Source organism: Dromaius novaehollandiae, chromosome 22 (assembly GCF_036370855.1).
Source record: "Dromaius novaehollandiae isolate bDroNov1 chromosome 22, bDroNov1.hap1, whole genome shotgun sequence".
Taxonomy (NCBI): Eukaryota; Metazoa; Chordata; class Aves; order Casuariiformes; family Dromaiidae; genus Dromaius; species Dromaius novaehollandiae.
In genome coordinates, this window is record NC_088119.1 from 7,743,652 (window position 1) to 7,758,972 (window position 15,321).

The 15,321-nt window shown below is 44.2% G+C and overlaps 1 protein-coding gene across 4 annotated transcripts in view; it reads left to right on the plus strand.

Moving 5' to 3' along the window:
- The window catches only part of TANC2 (tetratricopeptide repeat, ankyrin repeat and coiled-coil containing 2), a 278,047-nt gene that overhangs the window by 176,154 nt on the left and 86,572 nt on the right, over window positions 1-15,321 (plus strand). For all 4 annotated transcript variants that reach the window (XM_064524519.1, XM_064524517.1, XM_064524518.1 and 1 more), the window contains one exon: window positions 7,295-7,481. In XM_064524519.1, the coding sequence (XP_064380589.1) occupies window positions 7,295-7,481 (187 nt within the window). The remainder of the gene's footprint in view (window positions 1-7,294; window positions 7,482-15,321) is intronic.

Consider the following 15,321-nt stretch of genomic DNA (forward strand, 5'->3'; position numbering starts at 1 on the left):
CGTTACAGTGAAATAATTGTGGTGGGGTAGAAGGTCCTATCTCCTCGTTAAACCGTGAATCATCATTCCACTCCAGCAGTCCACGTTTCAGGGATCAGCTGCTGCTGCGTGAAACGGTGGCTGTTGTTTTTCTATTGCTGCAAATGCTGGAAGAGTGGGTAGCATTGCTAATCAGATTATAGGGATCAAAATAATCTGGACTTCCATGGTGTCTTAGATGTTAGAAAGACTTCCAAAGCATTTTAGCGAGGTTACGTAAAGTCTTGCAAATTTTCCAGGAGAGACAGGTAAGTAGTAATATCCCGATTTTATAGATAGTCACAGGTTTTGCTCATGTTTGCTTTAGATGATGATTTCATGCTTCAAAACAGATACAGAAACCAAATCATAAAATCTTTATTGTGATAAAGCTTGTTAAATCCTTTCTGTCTGGCTGAAAAGCAAACTAGCAATAAGGCCACGGTTCTGGTTGAAATGTAGGTTTTGTGGAAACTGCCTGAATTTCTCCTTCCTGCTCCCCAGTCCTCCATTCCCACCAGTGTCGATAAGGTGAGAATGAAACAAAGAAACCAATTTTTTTGGTTGACAGAAGGGTAGTCCATTATGTAGCACAACAGCTTGAAATTCAAAGCCGAGGTGCAGGTCCCTGCTCTTTTTACGGAGTCGTTGCATGACTTTGCACAAGTCACAGTGAGGTTACTCATTCCACCTACCGTAAACTTTCTGAGATATCTAACATAGGCACAATTCAGAGGACCTGATTTGAGGTCCTGAATTGCCTAAAAGACGCGATGGAAAGCGGTGGCCAAGAAGACGGCTCCACGCGTTAGAGCTAAATGCTGCTAGTACTGTGTGCGCCTGTTCTTCGTTTCCCTTCCCCACGCTCCTGCCGTGTTGCGTGTCCAACTCCTTGCTTCCTTCCAGGACACTCTGTGTGCGCGCGTGTGTGTGTCTGTGCATGCATGTAGGAACAAATTGAAGACTGGGAGGATAATCAGCCAACGTATTCATGAGAATGACACTAGAATTACAGGAAATGGGACACATTATTAATTGTAGTTGTTTTTCTAATCAGTTGGTTGGGAGTGCTTTTAGTCTTGCTTATCAGCAAGTACCTGGCTGGCCTTTGAAATGGAGCAGAAGCGTTTTCATGTCATTTTTGTGTCCTATACTGGCTTGATATTGTCAAAATAACTTTAGCTGCACCTCCTAACTGTGTGACTGGCCTTTTTCTTCCTCTCTCTAACGATTCAAAAAAGTCTTCAAAATATCTAGAATTTTGGTCCGGGTATATTTATTTTCCAGTGGCATGGGTCGCATTGTTTAAATAGCCCTGGTTGCTGTTAACAGTGCAAGTCACTTGCCAGATTTTAGCCATCAGAAGCTTTTAAGGTAGAGTATGAGGACATTTCTTGCTGATGCGAGAGCAACACAGGGTCAGAGTAAGCAGTGTAAATTGGATCAACTCGATGAAAAACTTAGAGCAAGATCGGGAAGGTGAGATGTTGTTGATTTTGAAATCCAAAGAAAAGAATAGGAGCTGTGTAGAGGAAGATCGTGGAGGATGGAGGTTTTATTCCAGTAGCAAACACAAAAGCGAACAGGCCAGGAGAGCTGGTTCTCGGTGAGCAGGGTGGCAGGTTGCCTCCTGGAGCGTCTCAGTCCTGCGCTGTACGCTGAACGCAAAGGTGTTTTGTCATCCATCTTCCGCATGGCCTAAAGGGTTAATACGCAGCGCGCTTGAGAGCCAAGAAATGTGTTTTTGTAAAACTTTTGCTCTTTAGCACATTCATTAAGCTTTTGATGATTTCATTCATTTTTTTATGCAAGTCGGGGTGGATCTGAAATGTACTTTGCTATACATTGTGCTGGAAAATGTACTTCTGATAGGCACACATTTGAGCTGAATACTTCAAAGCTAAGCAGAGCTTTCTGCTATAAATGGTTCCTTTTGTTGTTGCCTTTTGAAAAAAATTAAAATCCCATCTTTTCTCAAAAGTAAAAGATGTCTTTGGAGAATAAATAAAAGAAAAATCTTAAGAAAAACAGCAGAGAGTTGTGCTCCAAAATAGATTGATATCTTAGGCTGCGTGCTAATTTTTGCATGGAAGAAGTTCTGCAAGGCCTTTGAATGCTGTTCACGTGCTGGGGAAGATTAAAGAGAAGCTGATTCCTCAATTACCGAGTTAATTTTTCCTTTCTTTGTGAGCATCTCCTGCTGTCAGTGCTTGCCTAGAATCACAGACTATTTTAGGTTGGAAATGACCTCTGGAGATCTTCTGATCTAACTTGAACGTTAGACCACGTCACTCAGGCTTTGTCTGGTCGAGTTTTGAAAATCTCCAAGGCTGGAGAATCTGGGCAGCCTCTTCCAGTGCTTGAGGACTCCAACTGTGAAGGACTTTTTCCTTGTAGCTAGTGGAAAATTTCTTTGCTGCAGCTTGTGCCTGTAGCCTCTTGTCCTTTTCCTTTGCACTTCTGAGAAGAGTCTTCTCCATAATCCCCTGTGGATAGTGGAAGACCTCAACTACAGCTAGATGCAATTTAGGCTTCTCTTCTCCACGCTGAATTAACCCACCTCCTTCAACCCTTCTTCACATGTCATATGCCCCAGTCCCCTAATGGGCTTGGTGGCCCTTCTCTGACTTTCTCCATTTGTCGGCTTCTCATGCAGGGAGCCCAGAGCAGCACGTGGTATTTCATCCATGCTTTCTCTAATGCTGAGCAGAGGGAATTCCTTCTGCTTTCCCCGGTAGACTTCATCGCTGCAATGGTGCCCTGGAACAGCTTGTGTTTAGAGAGAAGACGACATCTAAATGGAGTGCAAAGAGTTTATAGAGCTTGTTATTTCCTTCCCAGGCCCCTTTTCCCCAGAGGCACAGCTGCAGCGATCCTCCCCTCCCTAGGAGGGTGGGCGACCTTCCTGTGTTGGTGCCCCTCTGTCCAGATCTTCCAGCAGCTGGGTGCCCACCATCAACCACTAGCTCTTTCCGAACCAGAGCCGTTCTCAGATATGCTCCAACCTAAAGCTGCTTCTGCGCTGCAGCGTGCAGATCTCCTGAAAACCTCCCTGGCTCTCCTTCCCAGACTGAATTTCTTCAGCCACCTTGCATAAAATAGCCTTGAAAATCATGCAGCAAGCTGTTTCTGGGATTTGCAAAGATTAATTCTTCTACTAATCATTGATTAATTAAATCTGATTGAGACTTTGACTATTAGTTTGCACTTGAATTTAAAAATGAAAACAGTTTTCTAGGTTTTAATTCATTAATTTGCAAGGTCTGGGCAAAGCAAATGTTCTTTGTATAAAAAGCTGGGACTAGGCTGCTGCTTATTATTCAAACCATGCTTTGCCTTCTGAAGCGAGAAAATAATTATTTGCAATCTCACCAATGCTGAGCTAAAGTGAAGATAAGGAATAGAGGTGTTTTCACTAAAACTGCCCAAATCTGTAAATCTGGCACATTGCATTTCCATTCAATTGCCTTATTTTGAATAAGTCAAAGGATACATTTTCTAATCCAGATAGCTATGAAATTGCATGTTTTATGTGCAGTCTCTTTCTTAATCATGCCTTCTTTAATGAGAGATCGCAAATGCCAAAGAATAAATCCTTTTTCTCCTACTTTCAGAAACTTTAAGCACAAAGGACAATGTGACTATGACAGAACAGTTTAATTTTTCAAAGCTTAGTGAAAATGTGACAGATGAAACAACAGCAATAATACAGGATGTTCTGTCAATGGAAATTTATATTTAAAACTTGCATAGAGGAACATTTTTCTATATCAATACAAAAATAAAACATGTCAATCAGTGCCAAGTGATATACTGTGTTATTTGGTAATTTCCAGTTGCAAGTAACTTGTTCTTAAGGGGCTGCATTAATAACACTACAAATAAATATATAAGAATATCACTTTTTGGTGCTTCATGGAACAACGGTGTTATCAGCTGGAGGAAAGATGAGTGTACCAGTCTTGCACTGAATTTTAATTTGCTTTAAAGTGTAATTTTTCTGTGTTTTAAGGTTTTTGGATGCTATTTTGTTAGTATCGGGATTAGCTTCAGCAGCGATTTGTTTAAAATAACACTTGAATCAAGGGTGTAGAAAAACCTTGCTCTAAAGAATTATAATAGGAGTAATGGTGATATTCTGACAGTTCCTAAATGCGAACTGATTAAATTTTTAGATGCTATAGTATCATTTAGGCTGGAAACAGTGAAAGAGCAGAATCACAGAGTCAGAGAACGCTTGAGGCTGGCAGGGACCTCTGGAGATCATCTGGTCCAGCCCCCAGTCACGTCCAGGCTTTGAGGATCTCCAAGGATGGAGCCTCCACAGCCCATTTGACCACCCTCACAGGAAGAAAGGTTTTTCTTCTGTTTAAATGGAATTTCCTTTATTTCAGTTTGTGCTTATTGCCCCTTCTGCAGTCACTAGGAAGAGTCTGGCTCTGTCGTCTTTACTCCCCGTGTCAGGCCTTTATACACATGGAGAAGGTCCCTCTGGAGCCTTCCCTGCTCCAGGCTGAGCAGTCCCAGCTCTCAGCCTTTCCTGGTATGACATGAGTTCCAGGCCCTTAAACATCTTCGTGGCCCTTCGCTGGAGATGCTCCAGTATGTCCGTGTCTCTGCATACTGGGGGGGCAGCACACCCCGTAAGTGCCCTCACCAGGGCTGAGCCAAGGGAAGGACCACCTCCCTCAACCTGCTGCCAGCGCTCTGCCTAGCGCAGCCCAGGATGCTGTTGGCCTTCCCTGCTAGAACCTCAAAAGCTGTATTACGTTGCATTTGATGCGGTTCACCGTACTGTGGGTGAGCTGAAGAAAATGAACATTGGACAAAGCTAATTCCATAGCTTGGGTGCATAGATGGAGTCTCATGACCTGGGACAGATGAGAAGAGACAGTCCCACGGTAGTGGGTAGCTCAGGGAAAACATCTGCTTGATAGATAGCAGTGATCAGAGCCCCACGTTACCTTATGTTAAGAAAACTATATAAAACTTAGCAATTTTAAGGGGACAAAAAATCATAGAATATTTTCATATTGAATCTTTGACGTGCAATCGCCACTAGAATTGATTAGGTAATCAGAAATTAAATTACAGAAGTTAAAAACAGTTTCACAAAAATCAATGCAATATTTGGACATCTGAAAAGATTGCAATATGAGCGAATGAAAAAGGTCAGTTGAGAGCCAGTAGACATGACAGGTGATATGATGAACGAGTGAAACTGGAATATACAGGGAGTCAGAATTTATACGACAGTCAATTTGTGTCCAATTCCTAGAAGGCTAGCGGGGGAAAAAAAAAAGATCTGTTTGTAAGGACCTAGAATAGAAAAGAATGGAAAACACCAATAACCGTGGTCCACTTAGTGGCACAGTGAATTGGATGGGGAGAGGAAAGTGTTGGTTTTTTCTCACGAGGGCTTCCAAAGATGATATGGTGGCAGCCACCTCATTTGCTGCCAGGATATTTTATATGGCTTCTGCAGGGGGATTATAAATTTATGGAAGTATTTATGGTTCAGTTGCTACTGTGTTGCTGTCTCTGTTGTTATAAAAGCATGTCTGGGTAGGTGTCACGTTAGCCTTCCCTTCCCGATTTGTCAAGGTGCTAATGCCGGTTTAAGGTAGTATCTAATTATGGTAAGATGGATGCAGTGAAGGAAGGTGGAGGTAAATCAGGATTTTGCCTCTTGGAGTTTCTCCGTCCTGCCGGTTGTACAGGATGCTCTATTTTGCCTCAAATGTCTGATTACATTATGAGTAAGGATTTTTACAAGGCACAGTGGGATTCCTTGGACATACTAGCGAGCTTCCCAGTAGCCTACTAATTTAGAAACCAGTAAATCTTTCACATGTTCTTCTAAAAAACGTCAGTCCCAGGCATTTTTTTAAGCTTCAAGTATGTAATAGTGAAAAAGCAAAAAAAAAGAAAAAGGTGGACTTCAAACATGTTCTGCAGTTTGCAAGTCTGATACTTCTTTTGGTCATCCTGGTTTCAAATGGCATTAGAAGAAAAAAAGGAAATACAAGTTTACATGATGATTAGGGGAGTATTCACAGAGAATAAAAGAAGTCTCGATTAAGCAAATTTAGAGGGACCCCCTGAATCTCTGCCAAACGCGGTGGGGCTTTTGATTTTGAAGGGATTAGCAAGTTATTTCTGCATGGTGGCTACGAGACGCTGCATAACATTTATTAAATTACGAAGTTAGGTGAACAAGAACACCCTCCCAGTGCTACGGTCGGTGAGCCGTCCTCCGTGCTTGCCATGCTTTGGTAAACCAGGGCAAAACTGTTTTTATTTCATACAAATATTTTAGGCCGTGTCTCCAGAAAAGAGTATCTCTTGCTAGGGAAGCGTGCAGATGGCTCGTGTAGCCTGTGGTTAAAACAAAGGAGCTGTGTTAAATCACAGCTAGTCTCGAGCTGAATTCGAGAATGATTTTGTTAGCTTAATAGACGCATCTCTGTGTGCGGTAATTAAATGCATAAGCTCTTCTGAGATTTTTGCGCATGGTTTCTTATGGGTTCTTTCCAAAGTAACTTTTAAAATGCCGCTGCTTTGGAGAGCAACCTTTTCACTATTCTGTTTTTCCGAAGGCTTTACCGGGTGGGGAAAGCCGTTCGGTCCGGGGAAGGGCTTTCTCGGCTCTAGATAAGGGATCTCGAGCTTCCTCTTGGCAAGGGTGTAAAACCATTGTGGCTTTTCTTGAATGGAAGAAACACTTACAGAGCAAAATAAAGCTCGCAGTCCCCCGGGATTTCTGGCCGGATGGAAATGGCACAGAGGTCTCCATAGGATTTCCTGGATGGGATGGGTCTTGCCGTGAGCGAAGGTGAGATCATGCTGTATACTTATCGCCCTGAGGAGCTCCACCCAGCTAGAGGCGCAAATTTGCCTCACTGCATTGTACTTTTTGTTTATTTGGTTTTTACTTTCCGTTCAATATTAAGAAAAATGCTAAAATTTGGTGTTCAGCTGGGGTATAAGGCTCATGGTACATGCTACTCTGTTTGTTTTCTGGGTTTCCTGTTGAACGTGGGAGCTGGACTCTGCTCCGTTCCAAGAAGGAAAGAAGTTGAAAACACATCCAGTGTTTCTACGTGTTTTTCACAGACGTAGGGCAGCGTAGCGGATAGTTTCATTTTGAAGAGCAAAGCACATTTCCCCCCGCGGTCTGGAGGAAGCGAGTCCTCCCGCGCGAGCTCCAGGCGGATTTCTTCTCCCGCGGTGAGCGCTTGCGCCGAGTGACGGGTTCCCCCTTGCGATTTTGCAGACCTCGGCCGTGACGCAGCGGATAAGTCCCTGCTCCACGCTGACCAGCAGCACGGCCTCGCCGCCGGCCAGCAGCCCCTGCTCCACCCTGCCTCCCGTCAGCACCAGCGTGACGGCCAAGGACTGCAGCTATGGTGCCGTCACCAGCCCCACGTCCACCCTCGAGAGCAGAGACAGCGGCATCATAGGTGAGTAGCCGAATCTCCTTCTCGTTCTCACGGAGCGCCCTCCGATGCAGCAATCCACTGGATTGGTTTAACGAGCTTTTTTATAGATAACGCAGATGCGTTTGCTAACAAATGAAGAGGTTTTGCATTATTCAAGTTGATACTTCAAGGTGAATTATACCCCGTCTTCCACTGCTCATCAGTAAAACTCAATAGAGTCAGTGAAACTTGGGATGAATGAGGTTGATAATAGCGTAAATTATTTGACACAAAGTTCTGGAAAGTGTTAAAATGGTGAAAGAGAAAAAGAGTTTACTTTTTTTTTCTCCTTTTATTTTTGCTTCACATCTTCTATCTTTTCTGATTTTTTTTTGGCTTATCACAACCTTTCTTCCCCCAAATTTTTGTCTCCTTTAATTCTAGTGAGGTTATGTTGCTGCCTCTACCAAGCTTTTCTGTTGTTCTATATGATTTCTTCAACTGCTGTCTGTGCTTATTTATCAATGCAGAGATGCTAATGTGGGGAGCGGCAAGCTTTTTGGCACAATGAGGAAGATGTGATGGTCTCAGTGCCAGGCAATGGCTATAATTTGGGGCTACTATCCCCTCCTACTACTTCAAGTAAACTTAGAAGACCCTTTTTTTTCCAGCATTTTTTTTTATTAGCATTTTTCTTCCCCTAATGCTGTTTGATCCATGGCCACAATTCCTTGATGTTAGAGGGAAGAGAACGGACAATGTTATCACATTCACAGTTGACATACTGTGGAATTATCTATACCAACGTTTGATGGGAAGAGGGAGACTCGCTGTCAAATGTGCTGTTTCGTGTTACACTTGCTGTAAGTTAATTTTTATAATGCTTCTTGATGTGCTATTACTGATGTCATCCTTTTAGAGAAATTATGAGGATGATTTTAGATTCTCCCTCCACCTCTTCCTGTCAGTACAGCAGTTGTTCTTTGGGAGTATTGCTTCTCGTGTTCAGTTCTCTCGCTGTTAAAAAATAGGACTTTATTTCTGTGTTCGCATATCTGATATTTGTGCATTAAAGGAGGAGCATTTTTAAGGCCTGTACATAAGACTGATTGTTTTCTGTGCCCCATGACTGTCACCTGTGTCCGTGACCGTGCCTCAAAATTGGCTGGTTCTCTTAAGCTCAGCAGCGGGCAGGAGCAGGGTTGTAGTGAAACAAATTTTGGTGGATTCCTATGGTTGCTCTGGCAGGTTTTTCACTGGCATAATCTATCGATTTGAAGAGCTTTTCATGCAAAGGATTTTGAGCAAACATATGCAGATTAATTTCTGTTCAGTAACTGTAAAGGCACAATGGAAGAAAAGTAGTTGCTGGGGAAATCCAGGCAGGTTGGGGCTAGTTTGGTCGTCCTTTCCACATTTTCAACGTTGAATAGTCGTTTGGATAAGATACTACTTTGCCAACAATTTCTGTACTGCTTAAAAGAAAAAGAAAAGACGAGAGGAAGGTTGACAATTTAGGGAAGTTAGCTGTGCTAATGATTAATATTTTGCTTGGCTGATCAGGAAATTTGGACTTAGCTTCAGCTCCCGTATGCCATAAAAACCTTTGTTGCACTTCTGCCTGCATGATCTTAAAATGCAAATATGTAAGCTATTCTGGGCTGCGTACCAAAGTAGGTTAATGAATTCTGGGAAAATTCATTGCGGTATCACGCGTCGTTCCCTGTTCGCATTGCCCCCCGGTCAGAACGGCACTGTCCAACGACGGCCCTCCAAATCCAGGTTGTGTGGGAGAGTCACGGTGAGTAAAAGCGCATGTGCAGTTTAAGCTAGGTCTTACTCCTTAGCAGACCCATAAATTAGGTCTAGGACTGGAACGAAGCCTGAGGTGGAACAGGAGAGCTTGCAAAAAGTTGCGGTCTGCTCCTATGAGCTTGTCCTGCAGGTTAGACTTGCCGGTGGGTGCTGTGCTCTCGTGTCGAATTCATCCTCCCCTTGCCGCTGCTCCACGGTTGCCTGCCTGGAGGCAACGAGGATGGAGATCCCTGCAGTTCGGTGTTCACCTGAGTTTCTCGTCGAAGGGGAGGTGAGGGGAGGTGAACGCGTCTTTCACGCACGCCTGTGTCAAAGCGAGGTGTCAGCGTGATCCCGATTCCTCGTGCGATGAGTCACGGAAGCTTTTTGCTCAGAGTTTCCATCCTGCCTTTATTCAGTAGCTCTGTAGCAATTGTTTTTCAGCAGAGTAAGAAGAAAACAGGGTTCTTCCCCCATCCCCAATAAATTTGCAGGAAGATTCCCTTTTAGATAATTGCTTGTCAGGAACTAGATTTTTCCCATGGAAACTCTGGGAAATAAAAGAAGGTGGCTTATCCCAAGGCTACATTAATGTATCCCAGATGGAAAAAGTCAGCAAGATGTAAGAGGTGTGTTTGTGTGGAGTAGGAGAAGCGCTGTTCAAGTCTCTTAAAGAACACTGCTTTTTTCTTTTGGTGTTAGCACTCAAAGGAAAATGAGGAAAGGAGAGGAAAACCTCCTTCTCCCCTTCTTTGCCCTCACTCGTTGACTACATTTTCAACACCTCCTTATTCTTGCATTTGATAGAAGTTGGGCAGCTGTAACAAATGGTGAGGAAAATTGTCTTCTCTAGTCATGTTTTCCAGCAGCAAAAAAAAAAATTGGGGAAATTTTCAGCTAAGTCTGTTTTGCTGTACCTCTGCTCTCTTCGGCAAGGCGTAAGGTCAACTTGAGCAAGGGGCGGCTGTTTCCCCGGGGGAGACGAATGTGCAGTTTTGCCGTTATTGTATTGTTCTGGTGCGAGTTGGGTGTGCAATAACTGTGAAAGGTGCTCGCTACGTGACAACAATTCCCTGGAATTATTTTCCCTACGGCATCGAGCAGAGAAACCGTCCCCACGCACAAAGCGAGCCATACCTCGCTGCTCTCTGCTCCTGAAAACCCCATCGGCTCCTTTCCTTCCGAAGGGTCAGGGCTCAGGTTTCCCGTTCAGTCGCATTCCTCCTTTATTGGATGCAGAACTATTTTCCTCGGCTCGTTCTCGGCGAGGATGACTGCGGTGACGTGGCTTTGGCTCCGAGTGGCTTTACATGGTACCTCGAAAGCCTAAATCTCTGCAAGAATTCCATGTTGAAGTTACTAATATTCTTGCAGTTGTTATGTTTAGAAAAGGGCCAAATATTTCACTAGGTATTTTGCTTTTCCTGAGTCATGGTCTCGCCTGTTCCTCCCAAATAAGCATAATTTAAGCTATTAGCTCATGTGCTTCCAGGAAAGTGCATTTTGATAATAGGCTGTTCCTACCAATTTCTTATTTGTCATGATAAAAGTTAAAATTTGGGGGAAACCTCTTGATTTTTGCCACCTATTAGTCCTGAGCTGTAGCTGGTGCGACCTCCAAATCCCATGACCATGAATCACCACCGTATTTCATATTTAAAAAGCGTAAGAGCTTTAAAGTGTGTCCCAGAAGGTTAACATGCTACTTGCAAAATATTTCAGAATCAGCGAAGGCCAGAAAACAGTTAATCAAAGTGGGAACTTGAACTTGAACTTGCACCATTATGCATAACTGCATTTTTTCATGTATTTTTTCTTAGCCTACAAGGTTTTTGACACATTTTAAGCTCACTTTACTTGCATGTGTTGCTAGTCTCAGCATCAGCCAGTCAAAGTTAAATCCAAGTGTGGCTCTTTGGACTCCTAAATAACTGTGTTAGGAGCCTACTCCTCCATTGAGGTGTGTAAAATGGGCATTTGGGGCTTTAAATACAGATATAAAGACTAACTTTTAAACAGTCTGGTTTTCTACATTTCCTTGTCCCCTTGGAAGGTTTTTTCCATCCATTTCTATGTCAACTGTTGCATAATTTCTGTGATCATTAGAGAGCAGATCTCTAATCTGCATCAGCTCAGTGACTGCTTCATGCTTACTGATCACCCTAACAAATGCGTCGCTTGGGTCGGACCTGGCACACTGAAATTTTAGACTTTTTATAGCAACAGGAAGTTCGGTCCCCTTATGTTGAAAGGGTAACAAAACTGTTACATGTTCGAGATCTTTCAAATTCCAGCACTCTTCACCTTTTCCAGGAGAAAACCCTTTGCCCGTGGGAGATGCTGTACGTGCAGGCTCAGCTTTAATTCCTGCTCTACCTGCTACGCCTAAACCCATCCCAAACCGACTTCGGTCGTTGCAGCTCTGCAACTGTGAATGTTCCCAAAATTCTGGTTAGGGCAAAAAGCTTATAATGTAAATAATTGTATTAATAGCAACTTTTTTATTACTTTTTTCCTCCTGAAGGCTCCAACTCACTGTCCATTTTTATATTAAAGGTCTTCAGAAGTCAATTTATAGACATGCTACATGGGCAGTAGGATAGTCAGGTGATGACTGCAATCGCAGCTGAAGAAAAGGTGCAGGAAAATTGCCTGAGAAAGGGTTAGTGGGCTGGGTTTTGCTTTTGAAATGCACTGTTTTATCTCAGCAGCGTTTCTTCTAATAGCCATAAAAAGCAGTAATAAACATAAATATTAACTTGCAAAAGGAAGGAAAATGGGGAAAGGGGGAGGAGAAGAGGGAAGATGAGGCAAGAGCAGAGATGGGAGCAAGTCAGCCCTTGCTCCTGGAAGCCACTGAACCCTTTTTGTGGAAACCAGAGTGGCTGGTGCAAACGCTGACCTGGTTTCAACCTCTGAACAGCTTCCAGGATTTTTTTGGCTCTCGCCGAATACGAGCAGCCAACTGTTAATGTTCAAAACCTGCTACTGAAAACAAAACTGGTCAAAGCATCCCGTGCTGCTGGGGTGAAACTTGGTACTCCGAGTCCCAACAGGAGAATGGACTTTTAAGGGTCCTGCTGCTCGAACGCAGCAGAAAATAGGAGAAAGCTACAGCAATCGCCTGCAAGCCTGTAAAATCAAATAGGAAACGTTTCATGTGCTTTATATCATTAAAGCATTTTCCGCAGAGTAGTAAAGAGCTGCTATTTTTGCAGCCTTGTGAACGAAGTGACTTTGCCTCGGTGTGATGTGCTCCATTACGCAACGGGGCTGCAGCTCTGATAGCTGCGACGGAGTCCCTGCTTGGCTGCGAGGGCATCGTCCTCAGAGGCGCAATACGTGTGACGTTGAAGCAACTTGGAAAGAAGAAGCCAGCGAGCTGCCTAAATCCTGCTGCAGCGACGTAGGCGGCTCTGATGCCATGTGGACCGGCTGGCTTCGCTTGGGGGGTTTTAACCGATGAACAGCACCACGTGAAGGCCACCTTCCCCCTCTGACAGTCCCTGTCGGGTAGCCGTTTTCACCTTTTTTTGCAATTTTACTCTTCTTCGTTTCTTCCTCTGACTCCTGAGCTTTTATCGGGTCGCTCCTTGCTACCGATCTGTGTGTTGGTGGGTTAAAAATAGCTCGGTTAATAAATTTGTCTAGAGCACGTGCTGAGCAGAATGGATGCCGCCGACAGCAAGAGGAGATAGATTTGTTTGCGAGTTTAACTGCTTTGAGATGGGGACAAAGCGCAGCTCTGAAGGTGCTTCAGGATGGATTTAGCTCAGGTTAAACATTTTTGTGTTCTTATAGCTAAAGCATTTGACTTGTGACCTTCTGATCAGTGTCACGAAATGTGCCGGTTAATAATGAATTGGATTTCTCAGAACTTGAGGGGAGTTTTTAATTTTTTTTGTCTAGCCGAGCTCCGTTTGGGCTCATTCGCCAAAGGAAGAGCTCCCTAGAAAGGGTCTAATACCGAGGAACGGTATTGCAATGGGCTCGCTATTGCATCTGCGTATTGCAAGTGACTGGTGCAACCATTTTGGGGCGGAAAGGAGGCTGTTTAGCAGCCGTCTCGTAGGATGTCAGGGGAAATCAGTGGGATCATTGACTCCCGACCACGCTAAGTACCAAAAATGCCACTTCAGGATCCCGACTCGGTTCCACGTTCCCTTAAAAAGGGCAAATTGAGCAGAAGGAAAGCGTATGCGCGCCATGATTTGCTAATAAATTTGTCTAGAGCGTATGGCCACTATTGAGGATGAGAAACCCAACTATGACCACTCTGGTGTGGAGCAAAAATTGTGCATTCCCCCAGTGAAGTCGGAGGCATCGGTGTGCTTGGGCGGTCACCAAGCTCTGGCCCTTCAGCACTGGGTGGATGGTGCATCAGCTGCGGGTGCTACGGTGATGCTGGAGAGCAAGGGAGCGAGAAGGGAGTCTGGAGGCTAAAGCTGCGGGAGGAGGCAGGGACACATGTTGTATTAAACCTGTGAAATTTGCTTCATTTTACAGTTCAGCCTGGTAGATGGGGAAAAAAATGGAGTGGAAAAAAAATGAAGGAAAGAAGAAATTGGAAAGACTGATTAGAAGGGAGCTAGAGGAAAAGTCAGTGTTGTCAATGCCCGCAGTGTTATTTTGGGTGCTGCAATAAGTGACTTTTCTTTAAAGTTTTAGCTGTTGATGGGATGAGATTAGCTGGGGCTCTCGGCTTTGATTTGAAGAAAAGCGAGCTTTTCATCTTCGCTTATAAAGAAAAGATGGAGAATGACCTAAGCACACCCCAAAAGTTGAAACCAAGTTTAGAAATAACTTCCATTGCCTTTTGCACACATGCACCTCTTCTCTGTTTGCTCATTTAAATCCTATAATTTTAAGACCTGTTTCCAAACTGTTTGGACTAAAAAAAAAAAAGAAGAAAAATTAGCCTTGCCCATAATGAAGGAGGAAGAAAACATGAACTGGTGTTGAAGAAAGAGGCAAAAATAAGGGAAAATGCTGAAAGATGGGCAGTGCACAGGGGGGACTGAATTAAGAGTGTGATGATGTTTTGATATAGGGTTAAAGGCGTTCGTGTGCATGCTGGAAGCCCCATGGTTAAAACACAGGGGTTGCCGGCCGGTGCTATAGGTGGTGAGGTATAAGGTATAGGCGTGCAGGCTGGAAGCACAGCACGTAGTAAGCACATACAGAATGCGGCTGGGCGAGCAGGATAGCGCGGGGCGTATGTCCACTGCTGCCATTCAACGAGTCCATGCCCGTTATTTTGGTGCGTCTCTGCTGCGGAGGTTTCACTCCAGAGACGTGTTTGGTATGGTTTTGTCAGAGGGGTGTGATTAAATATATTAAATTTAGGAGCACTTTTTTCTTTATGATGCTTTAGTAAATCAACCATCGAGATTATTGCCTCTGTATTAAATTTGGAAACTTCTAAGCAGACTTCTTTGATGAATGTATTGTTGGAGCATGCTTAAAAACAACCATTACCTGGTTTCTGCAAGTGCTAAATTAAAGTAGAAACTGGGGTTTGCTGACCTGTTTTATCTCATGATGGAGGTATTTGCAGTAAGCTGTGCTTGGGAGTGTCTCCGTCTCTACGTTATAATGCTGCTTGATCCAGGCCTTACATTTCTCGTCCGCTTAGCAGGGAGGTGTGAGCCCTGGTGGGCGAGGAGGCACTCGCTGCCTGTCGGCCCTGGCCGCGGGGAATTTGGGATACAGGGTCAGCGCGATGCTGCCATCAAGGTATTCCTCATTATGGTCCAAGACCTTGCGTGCTCTCGCCGTGATTTATGGTACCCAGAGGCTGGAAACCGAGAGCGCTTTTCCTGTTCAATCTGTCTTCTTACAGATTGTTTATATGAATTAAGCCAATATTTTTCCCCCAGTTTGAGACCACAGCTAAGGAGAACCGAAGCATGCCAACAGCCCGGCGTGCCGAGCTCCGCCGTGGGGCCGCCCGGCTCCCCGGGGCGGCGGGGGTGACACTTCTCGTGATCAGGGTGAAAGATTTATTCCCCTCCTTGTCAGCTTGTGCGTTTTAGCCAGAGCATCTCCAGCGTAACGAGGTAAGTGGGATTGTAACACGTGGCCAGAT